General features: G+C 33.3%; 1 protein-coding gene across 4 annotated transcripts in view; it reads left to right on the top strand.

Moving 5' to 3' along the window:
- The window catches only part of LOC116344625 (diacylglycerol kinase eta), an 84,063-nt gene that overhangs the window by 29,541 nt on the left and 31,266 nt on the right, over positions 1 to 23,256 (top strand). For 3 of the 4 annotated variants that reach the window (XM_031773244.1, XM_031773245.1, XM_031773246.1), the window contains one exon: positions 20,297 to 20,377. The exons of the other annotated variant lie outside the window; for it this stretch is intronic. In XM_031773244.1, coding sequence (XP_031629104.1) covers positions 20,297 to 20,377 — 81 coding nt within the window. The remainder of the gene's footprint in view (positions 1 to 20,296; positions 20,378 to 23,256) is intronic. 4 annotated transcript variants of the gene reach the window in all.

The raw sequence follows: 23,256 nt of genomic DNA on the forward strand, positions 1-23,256 counted from the left end.
CAAAAATGATGAAATGATTCTTTTGAATATTTTTTTTTTTTCAACACTTTTCAATGGAAATGGGAAGTAATGATAATCCATCCCGAGATGAATATCCTCATTTGGTAAATGAGAGCTTCCTTTATGAGTTCAACGAAACCTTTCACAGATAATTATATAGAAAAAAAAAAGAAAACATATATTTTCATTGTGGCATGGTTTTGTAGGAATTCCATTTAAAAACCTAACTTCGTCATTAATGCAAATTGAACTTGACTTTTTTTTAAAGTCATATTGAAACGGTAACGTTGTTTGAAATGTGAAAACACGTGCCCAAGATCCAAATTGATAGAGAGAGATAGAGAAAATTTGAAATGACGTGAAATGTTTCAAATTGATGTTTAATGAAATAACAACAACAAAAGAATAAAATTGTGAAGCGTGTTTATTTGAAGTGACATGGCCAAGTACACAAGTGAAAATGTTACCATTTTCATTTAAACGTATATTTAAATCGAATTTGGTTTTACTTTCATTCGCATGCTTAAAAATAGATTTCATTTACTCTTGAATGTTTGAGAAACTCATTGAATAAGAAATATTCACATTTTCGCAGAATTCAGTTTAATCAAATGCCAGCACACCTTTTAGACACTTCGTGCATGAATAAAATGTTCAATGTTGTAACGTGCTATGATTGAAAATTGAACAGTGTGAATCTTTTTAGCAGTGTGTCCATAATATATAGAAATAGCACTAAATAGTGTCGATATCCATACAATGGCATATATTATATGTATTCACAACGACAACAATTGTTGGCTACTTCACAACATTTGTTGGAATGTAAGCATTTACAACACGGTGTTGTCAAAATCATAATCTTAGTTTTGTCAGTGTATCAAATGAACATCGAACTCCATGTATCTTATTGATATTAAAAAGTTGGAAAATGTTATTCATCTTTTTTATGTGTTTTCGGTAGAATTGAAACGACAAACACTATTTCAGTCGAAACACACAACCAAAAAAGGTTTTTTTTTTTTTCAAGTTATCCATAAAAAGAAGGTTCACAATGACGTCAGTATCAAAGAAAATGAATTCTCTCACAAAACACGACTATCAAAATATCACAGTGTATTCATTTAGAAAAAAAAAAACACCAAAACAAAAACAAAATGTTATCTTTTAGCTCGTGAATTTTTCTACTCAAAACTATTACATTTTTTCGAGAGATAAAAAAAGTGGTTGGTTCAATTGCGTCCTCGATCACGTTTAGCATTTGGATTAATGACCCAGTTTGAATGGATAACTACGTGATTCTATTGACAAAAGAGTTGAAGTTTTTCGACTCTATATCATTTTAAGTGCATACATTGATGCAGCATTATATAATATTAGATAAAATAAGCTCGCTGAATCGTTTGCAGCACTGTTTTCGGTGTACTGGATCAAATCCAACGAGCTTTTCTTTGAAATTCATTGCAAACATTTTTCCATGCGTTTTTTTAATTTTTTCCTTTGAATGTGATATCACCGTTAGTAGAAAATATTTGTTCAGTAACTTATTGAAAATTCGTGGAAATCGATGAAATATTGTTATTTTACTCGGCTCGTAAACAACATGCAAGTTGAATAAACTTTGATGTAATATGCAAAGAATCGTAAATATTCGTTATTGAAAGCGAGTTAAAAGCCTTGCCATCGAACTACCGGATTGTAAAAAAATGCTAAAAACATCAGACGCAATAAAAAGTATGCTTTTTGATGCATCCAACCTAAGAAAAAAATCGCTTCATTTCAATATAGTTGTGGCTTTTTATATATATTTTCGCTCAATTTTTCCTACTCTACATCCACTGTTTGATTTAAAAAAAACATGAATGATTCAAAAAGTTTATTTTGAATTTACATGCAATGGATGAAGGTTGTTTGTTCTTCGTGTTAGTTTGATTTTTTATCATAATATTGATATACTACGTCTGGCAAAAGCCAATCTCCGAATTTCCAAGAAAAGCCACAATCAATTTTCTACACTTTTTCAGAAAAGCAATAACGTCAAAATTGAAAGTAAATATTGGAAAAATGAAGATCTATAGCCGTTTGAAATGGAATTTAATGCGTAAATGTCTCTGCGAAAGTTTTGTCATCGAACCATTGTAAATGCCACGCATATGTAAATGTGATGAACAAAATTATATAAAAAACTAAAAAACAAAATGAAACGAGAAAGAGCTCGCCGATTGCACATGACACAAATCGTGAAATCACACAGCAAATTGCTGCTGAAGAAACAATGAAAAATCCGAATGAGAAGAGAACCAACGAAAGTGAGTGGGGAGCAAACCATACAACATAAAAGAAAAAAAATCACCCAATCGATGTTCGCATGACGCCTGTTTGTCTCCAGACAAATTGAATTGAATGTGTGTCTGAATGCGAGTGAAGAAGAATGGAGTGGAGTTGGTACTGTGCAACAAACGATGATGATTTCTGACTCAATTGAACGCTCCTACGTGAGATGATTAGTTCGTGTTTTTTTGTTGATATTTTCGAATATTTCGCTTGTTCGCCCCTCACAGGCCATTCACTTTTAAGGTTTCTTTTTGCTGCTGCCACTGCTGTTGTTATTTTCTATTCAATCAGAGAATTTTCTAAAACCATCGAACGATTCTTTTCTCTCCTTTGATGAAAGAATTCGAATTTCCCATTATCCATCGAAATAATAATCAAAAGGTAAATTCTGTGATAAAACTATTGTCTTTCAACATTCTCTAACGACTAGAAAACGATTTGCATCCGACGTTGTTTTTTTGTTGCCGATATATTCAAAGAGCGAATGGTCATTGAGACGGAAATTCGTGGAATCAAGGAAAATCGATGAAATTTAAAGCTTTCTTTTGTGTTTGCCAAATAGTTTTCTCTGATAAAAAAAAAACATGAATGCTTTGATATTATTATTATTTTTCAAGCATTTACGTGCACATATCTCTCTTGAAAAATTGACGAGAAAATTTATATTTGCGTAAAATCGAAATTGCAAGCGTTTTTTTACATTGTTCACACTTGATGAACATAAATATTGCCTGAATTGATGAAACGATAAAATATTTGCACAAATAATACAACAAGGAGTAATGACCATTAACTCATAAAAAATTCAATGTAAAGTGGCGTGCGTCGCTGATTGAAGTGCAAAATGATGACGTGCACATTTCTACCAATTCGAAAAGTAAAAGCAAAAAGTGAAAAATGTGTTATTGGCCTCTGGCATACTTTCACTTCCCACGTTTAATTCGCCATTCGCAAAAAACTCTTGAAGTTCAGAAAATGTACGTGGTAAATGGATTGATTCTATGCTTCTTTTTTTCATTCATTGCATACGCACATCCAATTGGGCATTTCGATTTTGTTTGCATCACTTTCGCTTCATTCAAATGCTTGACGTTGTTATCAATTGGCACCCATTTATCTTGTATTATACAAACAGATTAACATCTAAAAGACTTTGTGGTCGTATTGTAAACCAGTCAATCGAAAGTGAAAAAAAAAAACAGAAAATATACCCAAATGATATGGGGAAAGAGAGAAAAAATGGCTGTGCTTTTTATGACCATTCATCTAATTGAGACAGCATTTTATTATGATCCACTATTATGGGGATATATTTTCTTCTTTTGTATCGTCGACAATATTTTTTTTTCTTTATTCATTTTTACTATGGCACTTTGTATTCCTTTCATCAATTCGATTGAGGGTTAAACCAAAGAGAACCTTGGTCGTTCGGATCAAAATACAACTCATCCCCATTTCGTAAATATTCATTATTAAAAGATACCCGCCGATCAACAACGTCTAACCAAACATAAACATTTTTATGCGAACAAAATTCAGATGGAAAAAAGTCAACGCATCAAAAGTATAAGTGAAATGGCAAAGGTTTTATTATTTTCGGCTATTCCAATGATACGCATAGTTTGTTTTTACAACCGTACACACGCATAAGCGCACACACTCTATCTTCTTTGTTGAAGAAGGTATCTGTTTTGTGTTTTCCATCCATTTGTTTGATTTGTTTTTTAATACTGTTTGCGTTATTCTTGAGACCGTATGCAATAAATTTGATGGAAAACAGGTATGCTTGTGAAAGCTATCGCTTTGAGTGAGTATTGTGAGTCAAAATTGAGTAACTTTACCGTATACGATACGTAGATTAAAATGAACCAGAGGTGTTCACACCTTGAGCATTTGATTTGACCCGACCTCTGGCATTTATAGATTCTTTCCTATGCAATATCTGATTTCATCATCTTCTCCATTTTTTTTAAATGCGTTATGAAGCTTGAATTGTAGGGGGCAGCACAAATGTAATGCATTGTCGCTTTTTGACTGTGTACATTCTTTGGAAGCCGATTTTACAAAGACAAAAGGGCGTGATTTTTTTTATTTCTTCAATATCATTCAAAAGAATAAATGGACATGAGGACCTCTCGGTTACCGTCGACTTTTCTGTGATACGAATATTTTATCCTTTGTTTAAACGCATATTTTGGTTGTTCACTACAGAACATCGGAGAGTTTTCAACATCAAAACTCGTTTTGAATTTGATTGCGTTGTGTCTGTTCCCGTTTGGTTTAGTCAGCAAAATGGAAGAAAATGCCATGTCATCAATATTCATTATTCAATATATATTCATGCATATCTATTCAAAAGCACGGTACCTTTGCATAAAATTTGAATTAATTGGACGGGGCAGTTGAGAGTATTTTACTTCATGTTCGGTATTTTTCGTTTAATGACACAGTATCGAAAATTCTGTATGTAGCATGTTCATCAAATTTGCATCACATATTCTGTGTCGAGCACCTAATTTAACACGTTTCACAGTGTACTTAATGTTCTTTCATCAATTTTTCATACAAGCTTTTCAACCTTCTCTCAGAAACAGAAGACCGTTCACTTTACGTAAAACAACAATGCTACTGTGTTACCGAACATTAAATCCAGTCTTTCGGTTCGTAGAGCGTGAAAATAAATTTTTGATACAGTTCAAACTCAATAATCACCGTCTACATTCAATCCGAAAATTAATATTTGATCCGGAAAAAATTCGATTGACTCAAAATTCTTCGAATTATTTTCTGAGAGCCATAATTCACTACGATTATTCTAGGAACGATTTTGAGTTGTATGTTTTATCTGTGACGATAAATTTTCAAGCGCTTTAGCGTAATCCAATAATTAAAGCAAAATGAAAGGCTCTATGAATTTATCCGCGTGATAAATCAGATAATATTATTGGTTCCTAAGATACAACTGCAAAAGTCCGTAATTCTCCTTTTGAAATTTTAATATCTCCAAATCTAAATAACCATAAATTTTCTTTGTTTGTTATCTTTCCATACTAAGCGTTCGTAATAAATGAACGCGAAAAGGAAAACTGTTCCGAACAACACGGTCATAATGTCTAATAAGTTCGTATAGAATTGATTAGGAAGTGTTTTTGGTACACAAATCCGAATATATTAACCAAATGCGATTCAATATCAGAGTATCGTTGACGTCAAGATGCCAAATAGTCTTGGTGAAAAATGTGCGCCATATTTTTCCTCGTTCAGCCAATATAATATATTATCATATTAAGGATTTGGCCAATCAAAATGGACCACCAACTTTGTTTGACACTTTACTCCCGTAAGCTTATACACACCAATCTTATAGGGTTTTTATTTGTTTTTTCTGAACGAGGTGTCTGAATCTGCACTGATTATACCGCTTTGTGTATCTCTGTCAGTTAACTGAAAATGCGCAAAAGATAAAAACTGTATACAAAGGCCTAATATTGAAAAAACATCAAACTTTTTTTTTCTCTCGCCTTCATGACCAGACGTATTAAATCTTCATCAGACATTAAAAGAACATGGCAGTTTTGTTCGCACTAAATCTATATACATGCACAGTTGTTTTTGGGTCTGGACAATCCATTTTATTATGAAGCTTTGAAATGTATCGTATATTATGATGTTGAAAAATAAGTGCCGGAATGTTGGAACGAAACCCTTTCCGATCATATTTTATGCACAATAACAGACACAACAAAAATGCAACAAATGGGAACGAAATTCTTTGAAAAAGAAGCCCGCTTAAAACATCCATAAAGCTTCAGTGACTTTCCATAATTGGTCCACTTTTCCCTTTATCCAATAAATAATTTGAATGAAAAAAAAAATTAAATCAATTTATCGAAAAAAGTATCTTTTTCCGTTTTTTGCTCATTGTATACAGAATATAGATGTTGACCGTCAGTTTGAGCGTTATAAAATAAAGCGAACATGAGCAATGTCTCATTTGTCGACAATGTCTCCTTCATCACTTGCCAAAGCTCTCATTGGTTGATGGCATTATGTCAAAAATGTTTGTCGCATAGATCATTCTGGCATTCTAAAATAAGATGTCTCATTCATTATATTAACGTGCAATTAGCATATTTCGCATCTATTTTTATCCAACTAACATCATATGTTGACAAAGACCATTGCGTAAGCTAGGCATGTAAATGGAATTGTGTTTGCACTTACTGCGTACACTGTAATATATATTAATTTATGAACTTAGTAGAAACAGAAATGAAATTTCCCTCAGAAATAAATGGCAATTAGACATGGTTCATATTGGCTTAGTAAAATAGACAGGCCTGCTGCCCCCAAATTTCACTTTGATGACGATCTATTCGGCGACATAATAAATATCAGTTCGCACATGTGCTACAATATTTTCCAGGTGTTTTCAATGCCCTTAATCAAATTTGCCATTTCACTCACCCACTAGTGCCACCGATGACGTCAAAGTGTACGAAGTAAAGTTCAAATGATTTTGCTTTGCGTTCACTTAAATTTCTCGTAAAAGTACTAAATACCATAATGCGCGTGGTGTGAAAATGAAATAGGCGTCAAATCAAATTTCTCCAATTTATTAAGTTCTGGCAGAGTATGGGTTAAAATATTAACCATTTTCAATTGCAAGAAATCTAACGATGGTGATGATTGCCATTGAATGATGACGAGATATCGAATATGCCGAGAAGATTCTTTAACGCCATTTATTAAAAAAATCACATTGCACAGAACAAACAGCTACTTCTAAAAGTGCTTACCGCACGCATTTCTTCTCACTTGAAATACTATATGATTTGGGTTCTTCTTGAATAAGAGAGAGAAAGAGGGAAAAGAGGCGAGAAAGTGAAGAAGCCATGGTTGTCACAAATCGCTTTTGAGCTTTAGCTTCTTCTTCGCATCATTCGGTTTTGGATTTTGTTTTTTTCACATTTTCCAAAGTGTGTGTATTGAAATCCAATTACACACGCAACGAATGTGATGAGATTCGACGCGACAGCTCTTTGCGCCCCCAAAAAGATATTATTAATACTGTATTTTTGGCACTGGGAATTTTGATGCGATATCAATACGAATCGGGTGACATACCTCTTACTTCTCTATGCTAAAAGACAGTTTTATATCGCTGTATCAAATCATTATTTTGGGAATGGCGTCATTCCTCGATTTGTCGCGCAACAAAAAATCTATATATAAATCAAAAGAAGCGCAAGCTTTCAAGCGTCATTTTTATATTTGTACATCGAATTTATTTTCATTTTTCAACGTGTAAATCACATTAAATCCCATGTGCCAACCGAAAAATTCATTTTACGCGCACAACACATCGCACATCTGATAAAAACCCCAAAAACGTAATGGCAGAGCATCAAGGGTGAAAGCACGCATTAGAAGGGAAATGTAATTCAATTTCTATATTTTCCATATACGTACCATGTAAGGTAAACGATGATGTTCAAATGTTGTTCAACGAAATTTCATCCACTTTTTTTGGTTTATTTTTGTCAAACAACTAATGAACGATAATTATATTTATGATTCCCGTAATGATCGATAATTTTAATAAAAACCATCAATCAGATTCGCTTAAGTGCTAGATAAACAGCAGTTGTTGACTGCTTACGTGACCTACTGCATATACATAGATTCAGTGAATATTATTCAAATAAACGCTTCACTCCTGTATTTCAATGGCACCTTTTCAGCGTAACATAAATCGGATGACATTTCGTTTGCAGCACTGCAATGTCACAAACAGCCTATGGTGCTCGAGTGAATGAATAGTGAAAAAAATCGAATCTTCAGTTAATTTAAATCTCGTGTCACAAGAAGACACCAACTCGATCGGCAATGCAATGGCGTGAAAAAATACCACACTTTCATCCAGAAAAGTTAAATCACAGCATGCATGGACATTTTCATGTTTGTTCGAAAGTTTTTTTTTTCATTTATATTATATACTGACTAAAGTAAACGGAATTTATTCTATCGGAAATCTCAATCAACACCACAATCGATAAAAGCTCGGGTAAAAAAGTTTCATCCGAATTCCATTATTATGCCACATTGCTCAATGCACTCTTATTTCTCTCGTTACATTTATAACGATACTTACGGCTGCAGCTAAATCATGACATTTCACACTGGCATCGAATAGCCACTATTGCAAAATGCAGTTAGTTTGAATGCCACACCGTATTGATGCTGTGCGGTAACATAAGTTTGATTGAATGCCCGAGTGCAATGATTACTGAAAAATTTGATTTTAGTTTCAACCAATTCAATCCGTTCGATTGCAATACGGATAAAATTAAGTTTCCACGGTCGAAATTGAATTCCATGGTTAAAAAATAGTATTATTTTGGTTTTTTTTATTTAGCACCATGATTTCAAGTTGATTATCAAGTTTTTTGGCCATGACCTTGCTGCAAAATGTAATTTTTGCAAATTGACGGATGGGAAATTCCATTTCGGCATTCAACACATATAAATTGCCAGCCATTACTGATTTCACGAGCGTTTGTTCTGTTTACGCCACACAAAAATGATTGATTTGGGTGTGAGTATGTGTGAAAATTGATTTCAACCATCAAAACATTGTCGATACAAAGCGCTGATTGCATGTATTCTCCATCCATCATTTAAACGATATGGTTGGTGGTTCATTTTCCATTTTGATGATGGGCTAACCTTGAAATACAACACATTTCGACAACATTTATTTTACTGTAATTTTCCTTTGATTGGCTTACGCAAACAAATCAATACGACACGAAGGATGATTGAGCAAAAAAAAAATGTTTTGATGAGAAATTAGCACGTTCGGATGAAAGAGCATTGGATAGATATTGGTTAAATTTGGGGTTCACCGTCGGATTCGTCATACAAAGTTAATTTACCTTTGATGAGATTGAACCTAAATCAATATGCATTTCAGATTAAATTGTTGTCACTCAATGAATCATTTTCAATGACAAATATCGATATAAAAACCGAAATCATTAACGGATGGATACAAACCACTCGATTTTAACGCTCCAAAGAGATAATGCGGTTTTTTCTATTGAATCTTCTGAGAATGAGTCCAAAATTCGATTACATCTCCGATATACGCAAAACTGTCCAGAAATGCATCCACATCAATTTACTATAATTTCGGTCTATTTTTATCGTCGCCATACAATCAACTGCTTTTAACTGAAATTCAATGGGATAATCATGATCAAAAGACGAAAAGCACTTTTTTTTTGCTTGAAATTCTATCTTTGATAACACAAAGGCCATGTTTCCATGGGTCTGCGAAAAAAGTGCTCATCAAAAAGTGTTAATGACCTTGGTAAATTATGTTTATTGCCATTATAGCGTGCAGTGATTGAACGCAAAATGGCTGTCACAGAGCCAAATAAAAAACGACGTACACTCCTAATGAAAAATGTAAAGCAATGTGCTAACGAAGCATATATATTTCAAAAATACTTATCATTAGCTCCAATGAGAGTAAATTCATGTCGTTACTTTTTTCCCCATCGGTGTTGTGCTTTAATTCACAGCTGCTACTTTTGGTTAATATTTTATTAAAATTAATGGCCAACACATTTGTTTTCTGTCTCGATGTTTGACACCCAAATTTGTAATGTTGCCGCTTACTTGGCGAATATAAAAAGTTCTCGATGCAAAATATCCACATTCCATCTTCATGTCTGACTCTATTCGAAATTGCCAAATCACTGAACGTAGAAAGGGATTTCTCCATTTGAGAAGGAAAATAGAATGCATTGTTATTTATTAGTTATGACAGTACAAAGGCAGGTCCAGTTCGGTTATATCGTTTACAGAGCTTTGAACTCACATGGAAATTCAAAATATCTTTTCTATTGCAATGTTTTACGTGCGTTTCGCTCCGTTAATATTCATCGATATGATCAAAACAAAAGGGAAAATGGGAAAAAACCATGCCTGCAAAAGATACACATTTTTCAATACCGAAGAAAAAAGAACTCTCTTGTCTTCTCTATGTCTCTTTGTTGGTGGAGCTTCTATCTCTATTTTAAATTCGGCAATAAATTTTAATCTCTGTTGCTTTTTTTCGCGGCTAAAAAGCTTTATAAAAAAATATTCTGCCCTTTGGACGTTCCGAAAATGTTTTCCAATTCCAAACATTCGAATGAAGTTGATATTTTTTGCATATGAATAAGTGACGGTGACATTTTTATCAACTTTGTTGAAACTTTTAATGTATATGTTTTTTTTTCTTCAAAAGACTGAAAGGTTATGGTGCAAAAAGATTCAAAACAGTTTAACAAAAGTGGAGACTAAAAAAATCGGATGTTGAAACAAAGCGTGACGCTTTTTCGTATAAAACACATTATAAAAAAATCGTAATTCATGTCGAAATAGTCTGGAAATATTTGAAACATTTTGTGCGTAGAGGCGAATCCAGAATATTATTCAAATGAGTTTGTCCGCCGTATGAATTTCATCGGGGTTTTTGGTATTTTCATTGTGTTTTGATTACACAGCAATATCAAATTGAAATGTGAAAATGTGTTTCCATTGCATTCACATCACTTCACCGGTGCGACGGTGCAAAATATGGATTCCATAGACGAAATCGTCGAAACGGAGATTGAATACGCTTTACGTGAAAATCACTTCAAGTGAATAGTCAAAGGCAAGCTATGCAATATTGTTAAGCAATTATTTTACGCTTGGATGTGTAACTAAAACGATTTGCGCCGCCCCAAAATATAATATTTCAGCTTTTGTGTGGCAATCAACAAACAAAAGCTATGCTCCAATCTATATACATTGCGAAATGACATTTTTTCTGCGCGTAAAAAAGTTGAAATGGTTTGCCAGTTCAAAGATAGCCGAACAAAATTTGATAAGAGAGAGATGGTGCCACATAGCCCGAAAAAAGTATATCCCTTTGAAGAGCTCAAATTCCAAAAAGAGCACTTGACCTTTGTTGTTAGCATTTCATTTTAAAAATGTTTTGCCTCACTTTTGCTGAACATTTTTCCGAGAAGGATGTAAAAAGGAAAGATTTTGAAAAAAAAAAAATTATGTTTACGTTACAGAGCAAACAAATAGAGCTTGTCTATAGACACAAATGTATCTACAGTACTAAGTGTGGATACAATAACGATAAAGAAAGCAAAAGTTCTAGCATCATTCAGAGTGTCATGTGAGCCACCAACCACGAAGAGTGTAGTTAATTTGTTGGTCGAGAGAATAGACAAATAAACGAGAAAAAAGCCAATAGAAAAAGTTGCTGATACGAAAGTTAAAACAAATAAAAATGAAGAGGAAAAAAGTCGATCCAACGTAGATGAGAGCGTCAAATTGAGTGGCTTCAACAAAAATGACTTTCGACTCTTTTGTCTCGATTTTATTGTCACGACAACACTACCCCATTCAATTGCTTTTCAACCATATGACCAAGTGTATTGTGTTACATGAATTTTCCAATAAATCGTCTTTATCGATTTTATTCAACGCTAACTATTGCTTTAATGATGCGATTTATGTGCTCGGCTCACTTTATTGCATGTAATATAACTTTGGGTCTCAATCTCGTCAGCTCTAACAAATCAGTCATGTAGTAATAAATTAATTGTGCATAACGATCCAATGATTAAAGCGTAGTACATTCCAACTTGCATTAAAAAAAAAAATATTTTATTATGGATGAACTGATTCGGAAACTTCAACCTTAAAGCCTCAAAATAAATACGGTCTCCCATAATAATTGACTTTGTCATATCGGTAGTTGAATTGATTTAAAAAGCTCTTACACTTTGAAGGCATGACGACATCGAAACAAAACATGTGTAACTAAACATCAGAATCTACACTTTGTTGACACATTAATTGAAGTTAGACTCAAGTAAATTAAATTCGAATGAAATTTTCTTGGATAAAAGTGTTTTGAACGATGCAAAAACTACTAGCCACTTTGAGCAAGTGAAACCATCTATTGTATATATATTTAAGAAGAAGAAGAGCCACTCATGCACGTAAATGTGACATCAAATATTAAGTTAAATGTGAGGCAATCATGAAATTGATATGATGTAATCCATTAAAATGCATTTTGATGCCATTATTCTACTGATCTAATTAATTGTGTTTTATCAATTTATACCTTAATTGTATTCGAATTAGGTGTCTGAAACTCCATCACTTTCTATCTAACAATCGAGTCATCTTAAAATAAATTGAATTCTAAATGGCGTGCATTTATTCTGTTGAGTTCAAGGCCGGCACACACCGCTTGCAGTCACCTATTAACTTAATGCCTTCACATTAAGTTAAACTCGATAACAAGACGACAGCTAATATCAAGAGACCAGGAGAGTTGCAGTAACAATGCGACACGTGCCGACATTCAAAAAAAAGCTTGATATGGCTTCCCGTGCAACGAACATTCAACGATAGAGGACAATATTTGATGCGATGACAGACGGCCAAAAGACGTCACACTAAACTGAATGTTTTATTTTAGTTTTTATATTCAAATTGAAACATAAACAATAATTCGAGACTCGTGGATCATTTTAAATCCACCACGATGAAAATCATTCTCTTCCGTATTAAATGTTTCATGCAAATAAAATCGATTGAATCCGCTGCCATCTTCTTGTTCACACCGACTTGACGTTGAGCTGTAATCAGCAAAATCATAAGCCGCATTTAAATGCATAAATTTTCTCCGTTGTGAAATGAAGAAAATTACCAGAAGAAAAGAATACTCTTTCTTCGGCATCCGGATACAGTGATTCTTAATGTAAATTCTGATTTTAAGACATCATGTTAAACATTTGTTTTTGCGAAGTCATGCATTAAATCAACATTTATCGTACTTAAACAATGTTGAAGATTTAAAAAATCCGTGAAGCAACTAAAAAGGATACGAACCACCTTTTTTTACTGACATCAGAAAAGAGTCGAATGAAAAAACTCGGTAAATTTAACGTAGCAGGAAATAATTTTTCCTTTTTCCAATTACTTACATATTCGGTAATGTGGAATGGAAATGGACAGAAGGGATTCACAACAGATATGAGTCTATTGGAAATTTTGAGACTGTGCTGCTGTTACCCAATGTTACGGTGGTGTTTAAAAAGGTTTCAATTCACACTTCAATTACCACTTTATCAGAACAAAATTGCAAAGTTAATAGTCCTAAGAAATGAATTGTTAAAAAAATGGTTCGAATGTAAACACGTGCTTGTTTCCGATGAAACACACCAAAGACTACGCATAAGAATTTACTTTTCGCACCGACTTTTCGACTTTTTTTGCAGATGTACAATGTTTTTCAAGAACATTTGAAAAGAAAAGGTAAATAGAACTCAAACTTGGCAAATTAAAAAGAAAATTACGTCGTTTGTGTCTATTGTCTATACGGCTTCACAATGCTATTTCGTTTGTTGGTTGGTATTCGTGGAATTTTATCTCGTTTCTGGGAATTTACTATTTCAAAAACAATTGTTATGTTACAAGCATTTTCTTCTCAATCTATTTTATGCGTTTCGAGATTTGTTTGGCTGTGAAAATTTCTTATAAGCACAATTCGTTATATAATTTTGATTAATAATAAGAATTAGTTTTTGTCATTCTGCTAAATAGCAAAAAATAAAATAATGATCTAATCAACGCATGTATGTGTAGTATGAGAAAAGTGCCCTTGGGGCAGTTGTGAGTTATATATACCACAGGTCGGTATACTTCAAAACTTGATCGTTTATTGCTGTGTATGGTTTTTTTTTCTTCGCTAAAGGCATACAATACAATAGAAATTTGGTTGTCATTTTGCGTACGAAGCGTTTTCATTTTTCTTCGTTTTCCGGTCATTTATATTTCGAAACTAAACACGCGATTATTTATAGTTGCCGAGAATTTGGCACACATTAAATACATTGTCAGCAAATGTTCGAACTAAGTCCGACTCTTAATCATATAAGAACTGATTCATATCAAGCAAATAAACAGGGGAAGAAAATAATGACGAGTTGGTGTCAGGATTTTATATATAGATCAGCAAAAGCTTCCGAATGATGTTTCAGACAGTGTTCTTCTTTTTTGTTTTCGTCAATGACATAACATGTTTCTTTTCCACGAAAAATTCGGAATGAGAATACAATACAGTTGTTGCTGTTGTTTTTTTTTACGTCAGTAATAATAATGGATGTTACCTAATGGATGGAGATATCTGATAAACAGATCTAGGATTCCAGCTAAATGGAAATTTGCTGCTTTTCATACATTCAGCGGATGCGTTACGCGACATCAGCACGTTCGCTGCTGATTTGCGTCATAGCATTGTATTGCTTCGGCATTCACATTGTTCTGGTAAACTGGACCTATAAATAGCAGCAACTTACCAGTTAGCTAAAAGGGGCATCCATAGTAGCCGTAGGTATTCATGTTGTGCGTGTAGTCATTTTGGTTTGAAATTTTTCTTCATTTGGCCACAGGCCACAGACCGGAACAATGTAAAAATACAGCTTTTTTGCAGCTGACATTTCATCAAATGGAAATTAATGAGCAAAATCGGCTAAATATTTTCCTAAACGAATTATTATTCAATTACAACGTAGTATTTCGCATGTTCCACGTAGGATGACGCAATTTCCTTCGTCATTGCGGTTTTATTTTTTTCTCTTATTTCACATGGGAGAATTGAATTAACACATCCAGTGTCTTGCTTTTCAAATCAAAATTCGGCCGGACCGAGCTTCATTCGAAAAATCAACAAACATTTTCGCATTTTGAAAAGTTCATCTTTGTTTTGCAATGAGCAAATGTCTGGAATTACATTATCAATATGCTAGCAATTTCAAACCAAATGCGTACAATTTGACAACATTTCGGCGTTAAATTGGAGATTATTGACGTTAATATCATAGAGATAAAATTGGATTTTTGATGCCAAAGAATAGAGGAAAAGTAAGGTTTAAAGGAATTTGTAAACATTTCCGTTGTATTTCCAATTTCAATCGGAAATGTGTTGAATTTTGTATAAATTGCCAATCTCAACTCCTCAAAGCATACAATATCTCTTCGAACGCTTTCTGTTTTTTCTAACAATGAAAAATGTAAAAAAAACACTATAGTATTTGTTTTCCTCTCTCGATAAAGCAGATGGCGCGTGTATTTTATTGAGATCTGGTGGATGATTGCTCGAATAATATGCGCAAGCACGAAAAGTGGAGAAAGTGGGAAAAAACGATTCACATCGCAATAGAGTGCTATTATCTGTAGTTCAAGTGTTTTGTCAATTCATTATGTTCGACGTGAACATTGAAAGCATTTTACGTCGATAAGCAAATACAATTGCCAATGTATCTTTTTTTTTGCTTATACGCTGCTGGCTACTGACTCGTGTAGTACGCTTTCGTCAATTATTCTTCTGCTTCGCACAATTTAATTTGCAATATTAGCCGTAAAGTTCATTCAGAAATTTATGATATATATTTGCAACATACAACCAACGACAGCGATATCATCGACGATATATCCGAAGCGATACTTCCTTTGGCATTATGTACATGCTATTCCGGGAATAATAATAACCTCAATTACTCAGTCGCATAAATTATGGTTAATTGCGATCGTTTAATACTTAGCGCCCACGAGCATGCGAAAAGCATAGCAACAATATGAAAACTCGTAGAAATTGAGGAAAGAATGTCGATTAAAGATTAATTTATTAAAGCTTCCAATCGTTCCTACTTCAATACGAATTCAGTTCATCGTCGGAATCGTGTAATAAAAATGAAATTTTGTCAACAGTTTTTGGAATTAAAGAAACGTTTAAAGACTAGTGCCGCGTCTTTGGATAAAACTATTCATCCGTGTTGAGTGGAAAAATTCGAGAGAAGAATATAATTTTATTAGCAAAAACCATTGCGATTGGATCACATTTTGAATTTCTCAAATATTGACTATGGGACACAATATCTTAGCGAATGCCGTTGTGCGCTTGAAATCAGAACGTTTGAAAATGATTTATAATCAAACCGTTTTGCCAAATAATCAATTCGACTGAAAAACTTTTTTTTTCTCAAACTCAAACATACTCGAATTTCAACATGGAAACATTCAAAATGACGTCTCGTCGTTTCAAATTTTATTAGCTTTTGAAAGAATTTGATATCAACCGAAGAACATAGAATAAATCAACAATAAATTTCACGTCTTGAATTCCATTCGAAGGCTCACTCAAAATGTGCTCATTATACGCTCAAAATGAAACCCCTTTATAAAAGAGAGTATACTCTCATATCGCTGACTCGTGCCTCAATTCATGCTGAATAACAATGGCTTTACCTTCCTTCTGTTTGTTTGTTTATTTATTTGCTTCACTGAATATGTTCCTATTACGATTTTAAGACGGGTGGTTTATTTAACCCCAGCCGCGCAATTCCAATACAAGTCAGAATCACTTTGCTCGTTCTTTGTTTGAAATCTATCGCAGACAACAAAGATGAAACAAATAAATTCACACAAACTTAGGAAAAACCGGCACGTGAACAAATACGGATTTTATGCGCAATTTCGATTGCACTCATCAAGAGAAACTCTGTAAGAGGTTTTCAGTAAAGATTTTAATGAAAACTAGTGCCAAAAGTCGAAGCAATTGATTCAGATTTTCAAGCCAAAAAGAAAATATTTGATTTATTTTTGGTCGAAAAATATTACCTGTATAAAAAAAGACATGAGCTTCGAGTACAAAATCAAGACAGCGACGTTTCACACGCGCATCATTGATTTCTTTCAGATACAATGAGTATAGGGTTTTTCGAATTTAATATAATGAAAAGCTAGGGAGCAGACACGTGGAATAGGACTTTTAGTGTAAAGATTCGAGAAATAGCGATGTCTGTGGATGGATTCGCGTGGAATAGCGAAACAGTGCATGGAATAGGAAAAATAGTTTCGATTTCACATTTGTGTTTTTTGATTAGTGAAATAGCTGGATTAGTAATTTATATAGTGGATTCGGAATTTATTCTTTGGGATGAGCCCCTAGATGAAAAGTATCTTTACGATGTAGGTTGATAGAATCACCAATTTTATTCTTGGAAAAATGCAGATAAATGCCTCTTATATGACTTACATGTCAAACAAAACATCAAGTAAACACGTTATCTGCCTACCACTTTTATTCACACCACATCGACGTATACCGTCTATTAGCATACGTTTGCCTGGCGTGCTGAATCTATTTGTCCAATTTGTATTTAGATCGCTGAAATAACGTTTTGTTATCGCAAATATTTACCGATTTGAAATAATAGCGTTTGACAAGTTGATCGAGACAAATCGATGTATTTTTAAAAAAAGAAAAACTAAAAGCGATTTGCTACCTCCACTATCCATCATTCGACGTAATTTAGTCACTTTGAAATGACATCACGATCGGGTCAACACAATTTCAAATGAAATAAAAACAAGTTTGTTTGATTTTCCACGAGGAATTCCAAACATTATAACCATTACACATTCATATTTAGAAATGAAATCGTAATTTTCCATGTTTTTCCGAATAAACATCTAGAGAGTTCGTCTCACATTTAATCCAATGTGTATCGCCCAAAAACTTTCCTATTTAGCTTTTTACGTGTATTTTCCAAGAGATATGTCGCGTTTTATATGTTTTTTTTTTCAAATGCATTTTGTTTGTTCTTATTCATCTCTGGGGATGCTTGTATATACACATTTTTTATATCACATTCATCGGTGAATTCATCATATAAAGTGTTTTTCATTTCTCTTTTTTTCACGTCGATCGTCTTTCAATAAAGAATATTTCAGTGGGTCGGATTGACTTCGGATAGATTTCTCAGGTGGATCTTTGTTTGACGTCATTTGCTCGATTTCCGAAAATGAGAGTTTATTTTTCGAAGAAAATTCTGTCGTTTATATTTTTGCACAGAAATTATTTGAAAAATAAGGAAAAAAGTGTCGCTTTGGTTGAAAGCCACCGCTGGGAATAAAGTTAAAAAAAATTATCGAACCAATGGAAAACCGGTTGAAGTAGACACACAGTAAAATATGGAATTAAAATCAAGGATGGGGAATTTCATTGTTGTGGAACGACCAAAATTAATATTTATATGGTTACAATATATTCTCATTATATGTACGCCAAAGTTTGAAAATGTCATTACTAAGAGACTGAAAAGGGATGCGCTAAACATTGACGATCAAAATACATACACGATATTATTGTTATATATGACTGAACCGCCAACTCAACAGTTAAATTTCTAGATAATTATTGTTAGCTGTGCTTTTGCGGCAACCACAATTTCATATTTCTCTCTCTCTCTCTCGGTCTGCATTGAAATTCATCCAAAGAGCGGAACAGTGAAACGTACGTCAGTGTATCTAATAAATTTTCGTATTTTATATGAAATTTTACTGTTTATACATATATTTATGTGTCTTTCTGAAACAATATAAATTTCAAAATGATTGTTTTTGCCTGTGATGCTATCGGGAGACCTTTTGTTACCTCTCTATTAATATGAAGCACCAATGTTGCAATTTCCTTTGTCAATTTATACGACAACATAATTTCCATGTAGTAGAGTTAAAATACACACATTTTATATGCGATCATAAAAAAACTGAAACCCCCAACGATGAAGACGGCGGCAATGACGACGATAGCGGCAATATCAACGATGACAATAAGATATGCGATGGAATCGTCGAGAATGTAGCATACACCGATGCAAACGCGTCCAAGTAAATTATGCGAAGATGCTTTTGATCTGGGTCTTCGAATCGAATTGTGTTGTTTGTCAAAAACTTTCACCCCATCGTATTCATATGACGTCATTTGCCGAATGTTATGATTTTAAAGCGAATAAACTTGTTTGTGGATAATAACAAGTGCGTCATTACTGAGATGCGCATGAAAAACGGGATGAAAAAACATTGTTTCACTGTGGTATATGCAATTTCATCAAACAAAAACAATACGAAATGTGCTTTTACTTCCATTGCGAAAGCTAAGGGATTTTTGGTTGCGCTACATGGAGGCGTAAAAATATCTTTTATCTATTTACCACACATATCGACTGAGCATTACTGAAAATGTCGATTATGATTCAGAGTGACAAAACAAGTTTCGGGAATGTGATTTTAAAAAATTGTCACGATTTCAATGGTATAGCCACGATATCGTTGTCATAAACGAACGGCATTCCTTTGGCAGCGTGTTGATAAATATTTTTCGGTTGGGTGTTTTTTCCATTGCAACAACAATGGCCTGTGCTTCGTTGGTATTTTGATAAGCATCTTATTGAAATGTGCTTACACTTTTATTGGGTATGACTTTGACAATGTATCTTTGTCTAAAATCGGTCAACGCCCCAGACTCTAAGCGTATTATGATGCAAATTGAGACATGCCGAATGTTCGAATTGCAATTCAAATTTATAAATACTCGAAATTATGTTGAATAAAGCGTTGAAGCTCCTAATCAAACTCTTGGTGATACTTTCATTCTATTACCATCGGTAAAATGTTCAAGTGCAAATAATGCCATTGGCGCAATTTATCTAAATAAAGAAAATTCTGACCGAGGTCAGGTAAATACAACAAAAAAGTTACAACTTTATTTCTCGTGAATAGCACAATACTAACTTTGTTGATTTGGGTCTATAGTATGTCTATTGTGTGTTTGAGTTTATGGATTTACTTTGGATCAACTTATCAATTATTCGAGTCAAAATTTGATGCGTCGAGACCATCTTCGATATAAAGTGGTGAAAAAAAACATTTTCTCTCCATATTTCCTTCTTAGAAAGGATAAGAAATATACATGTTCAATTCATTATGTTTTTTTTTTTGTTTTCTTCTTTTTTCCTATTCATGTTTGTTCGTGTCGACGCTGGATTAGCTCGAAGTTTTTGATGAAATCGATTTGCTGAATTTATGCTTATGTGAGTGCAGCACGAAAAACCAAAACCACAGTTTCCAGGTAATCATTTTATTTATGGTCTACAAGCACAAGCGTTACATTAGAATAAGGAGTGAATTGTTATTTGGTTCCCAAACAGTTTGATAAAAGTAATTTTGAGTTTTTTCTAACACGAAATTTTATCAGCATGTCATGTAAGTCTAACATCTGAAAGGCTATTCATATGCCAACAGTTTTGTGTAATAAATTGCAATAAAAAGGAAAAAAAAATGAAACCAGTTATGTACTTTTAGGAAAAGATTTTTTTCCTCTCAATCTTCGGTTCGTTTGACCGAAGTGAAAAAAATTGGATCAAAATATACGGATTGTAGCATTGATTTTGACATGAGAATACAAAATAAATATTTTCGCAGTTGATGTTGACAATATATCTTGAAATGTGCTTTATTTGTTGTAACATTGACGTCAATCAAAAATGTAAATATATAAAAGTAAGCTTGAGATGCCATGAAACTCAAAAAGTGACAACTATTCATCGAAATCATGCATCTCGTAAAGCATGACACAACCAAACTTCGTTACTGACGCAGAAAGGCCAAATATTTGATTGCATTTCTGTATGTGAAAATCAGGCGATAAATTCTGTGAAACTAAATGGAAATGTGCAAAATGTCGTTTGTGTAGCATACTCCGTGTAGTGTTTGCGACACATTCATGCAAAATCGCTTTTTATTTCAAAATAAACAGAATGTTTTTCGCACAAGTGAACATATAAGTTCCATCATTTACAACACATAAGCGCAATGCAGACAATCAGTTCCGCGCTTTTTATTATCGAGCATAATCTCATTGGTTTTTACTATGAATATCACGCAATTTCTAGTTCGCTCTTTCTATCTTTCCATCACAAGTGTAAGTCGATTGTCGGGCAAACGGAAATGAGTTTTCTTCTTCTTATTCAACTTCCTTGCCATTTTATGAGCTGTAATAACACAGTCGTACACATTTCGCATTCATTTGCTGCAATGTAACGGAAATATTTCTTACATACATTGGGATTGAACGTTGTACTTTTACATGGTAATAAAGTTTATGAACAATTTATTGCTCCGTCAATAAATAAATGCAAGAGAAGTAAAGTGCGGAATCTAGTGATTCGGTTTAATGATAGAGAACATAGATATTAAGTTAAATAGAATGCAGGCCAATGCTTCCTTGAAAAATGCACTGACGTACTTAGACTTTCATCATTTGTAAAACGATGTCTATAAATAAACTCGAACTGGATGCGAGTTGGTGTATCAGTTACATGCCTCGTTATCGAGAGCTTTGACTCATGAATAGATTCTGTTATCCGTATTGCGAATCAACCGTGTATACCAGTATCATTTTCCATTTGGATGATGTGCTGAATGAATGAGGCCACAAGAATCGCATCTCTTGTTGAGTCATCGCATTTCATACATTTTTTTTTTGTTTTTCCTTTCTTATGCATTATTTATTGATCAATTAAATTAATGATTGGCTGAGTCTGCATCAATCGGAAGAGAATAACAATAAACTCTGATAATAATGTTTGTTCAAAAATCAGAAATCACAATTGAAGCGGTATTTTTTTTTGTTTTGACCGTGAAATTATCATGCTAAAAATAAAAATTCAATAGAAAGCGTATGTGCAATGAAATTGGCACACGTTCATGGAAAATATAATCATGAAAACCCCCGGGCCAATGTGCTGAATACATAAATGATGTGTTTTGTTTCGCAAACTAAGCACTTCGTCATGTCCTAAAACAGGAATTGCTTTTTAATTATAAACTTTTTCAACATCCATGTTTTTTGAGCAAGAGAGCAAAATATGTTTTGCAAGCTGTATAGATTACACTGATCTTAAAATGCATCGTTTTCTAAAGCACACTCAAAAAGTTTTTCTGTCCTTTTTACCATCGCAAGAATGTTCTTAAGTCCCTTATATAAAAAAGAACACTTCGAACAAAGTGGAAAATCTTCTTACAAAACTTTCTCATTGAAAGTGTGTAGTCAAGTGAAGGAAAAACTTAAATGAATTAGAATGAAATGGATTAATTTAAGAATGGCCGTTGGCGGCGTGTGTGTGTTTGTGTAATTTCATGGGTTATTCGATTTGGCAAAGAGATTCCTTAACTGATGGGATCAACTTATCGGATTGATGAATTAGTTGGAGTGGAAAACACTAAAGTATTTTCAGCGGTTATCAAAGTGCACTTATCGACAACGATTTCCACATAAGATGGATGATTCGTTGAAGCCATAAAAAGTCAATATGTAATCTCTGATCTATGAACAAAGCGGCAATTGTACAACGGACATACCAATAAAGATAAATTAAGTGAATTCAATGATTCAGAAGATTTATGAGACATGAAACAAGACTCAACGAACATTGACATGATATTAAAACTTTTCACAGATTCTCATCAAATGTATATAAATATAATTCGTACAAAATCCAACCATATGCGAGTTATATCAATTTATTATACCCTGTGTGATGCTGTCACATCCATTTTTGATATTACAACATTTTTTATATTGTGTGAAACGCTTTTGTGATGAACCAAATGCCAAAGTTATAAAACTCTGATTGAATTGACATTTTCGACCAACAACAAAAAATTCAATATTCATAATGAAAAATGTTCTCTTATCTTTGACATTTCGCTTTTCATTTTGATAACTCAATTTTATTAAAAATATGAAACTATATGTATATATCATTATAGCACAGTCTTATTAATTCCAATTCATTCGTAAATGTCATCAGAAAAGTCTTCTGAAATCCAAGGACTTTTCAATTATACGTTCTCTGTGTATATGTATAATTACAAAATACTTCTTCATAGTCGGCTGGATATTTATTTATTTATTTATTTATTCGGTTTTATTGTCTACCAAAACTG

This window comes from Contarinia nasturtii, unplaced genomic scaffold, assembly GCF_009176525.2.
Source record: "Contarinia nasturtii isolate CC-2019 unplaced genomic scaffold, AAFC_CNas_1.1 Cnas_scaffold_1101, whole genome shotgun sequence".
NCBI lineage: Eukaryota > Metazoa > Arthropoda > Insecta > Diptera > Cecidomyiidae > Contarinia > Contarinia nasturtii.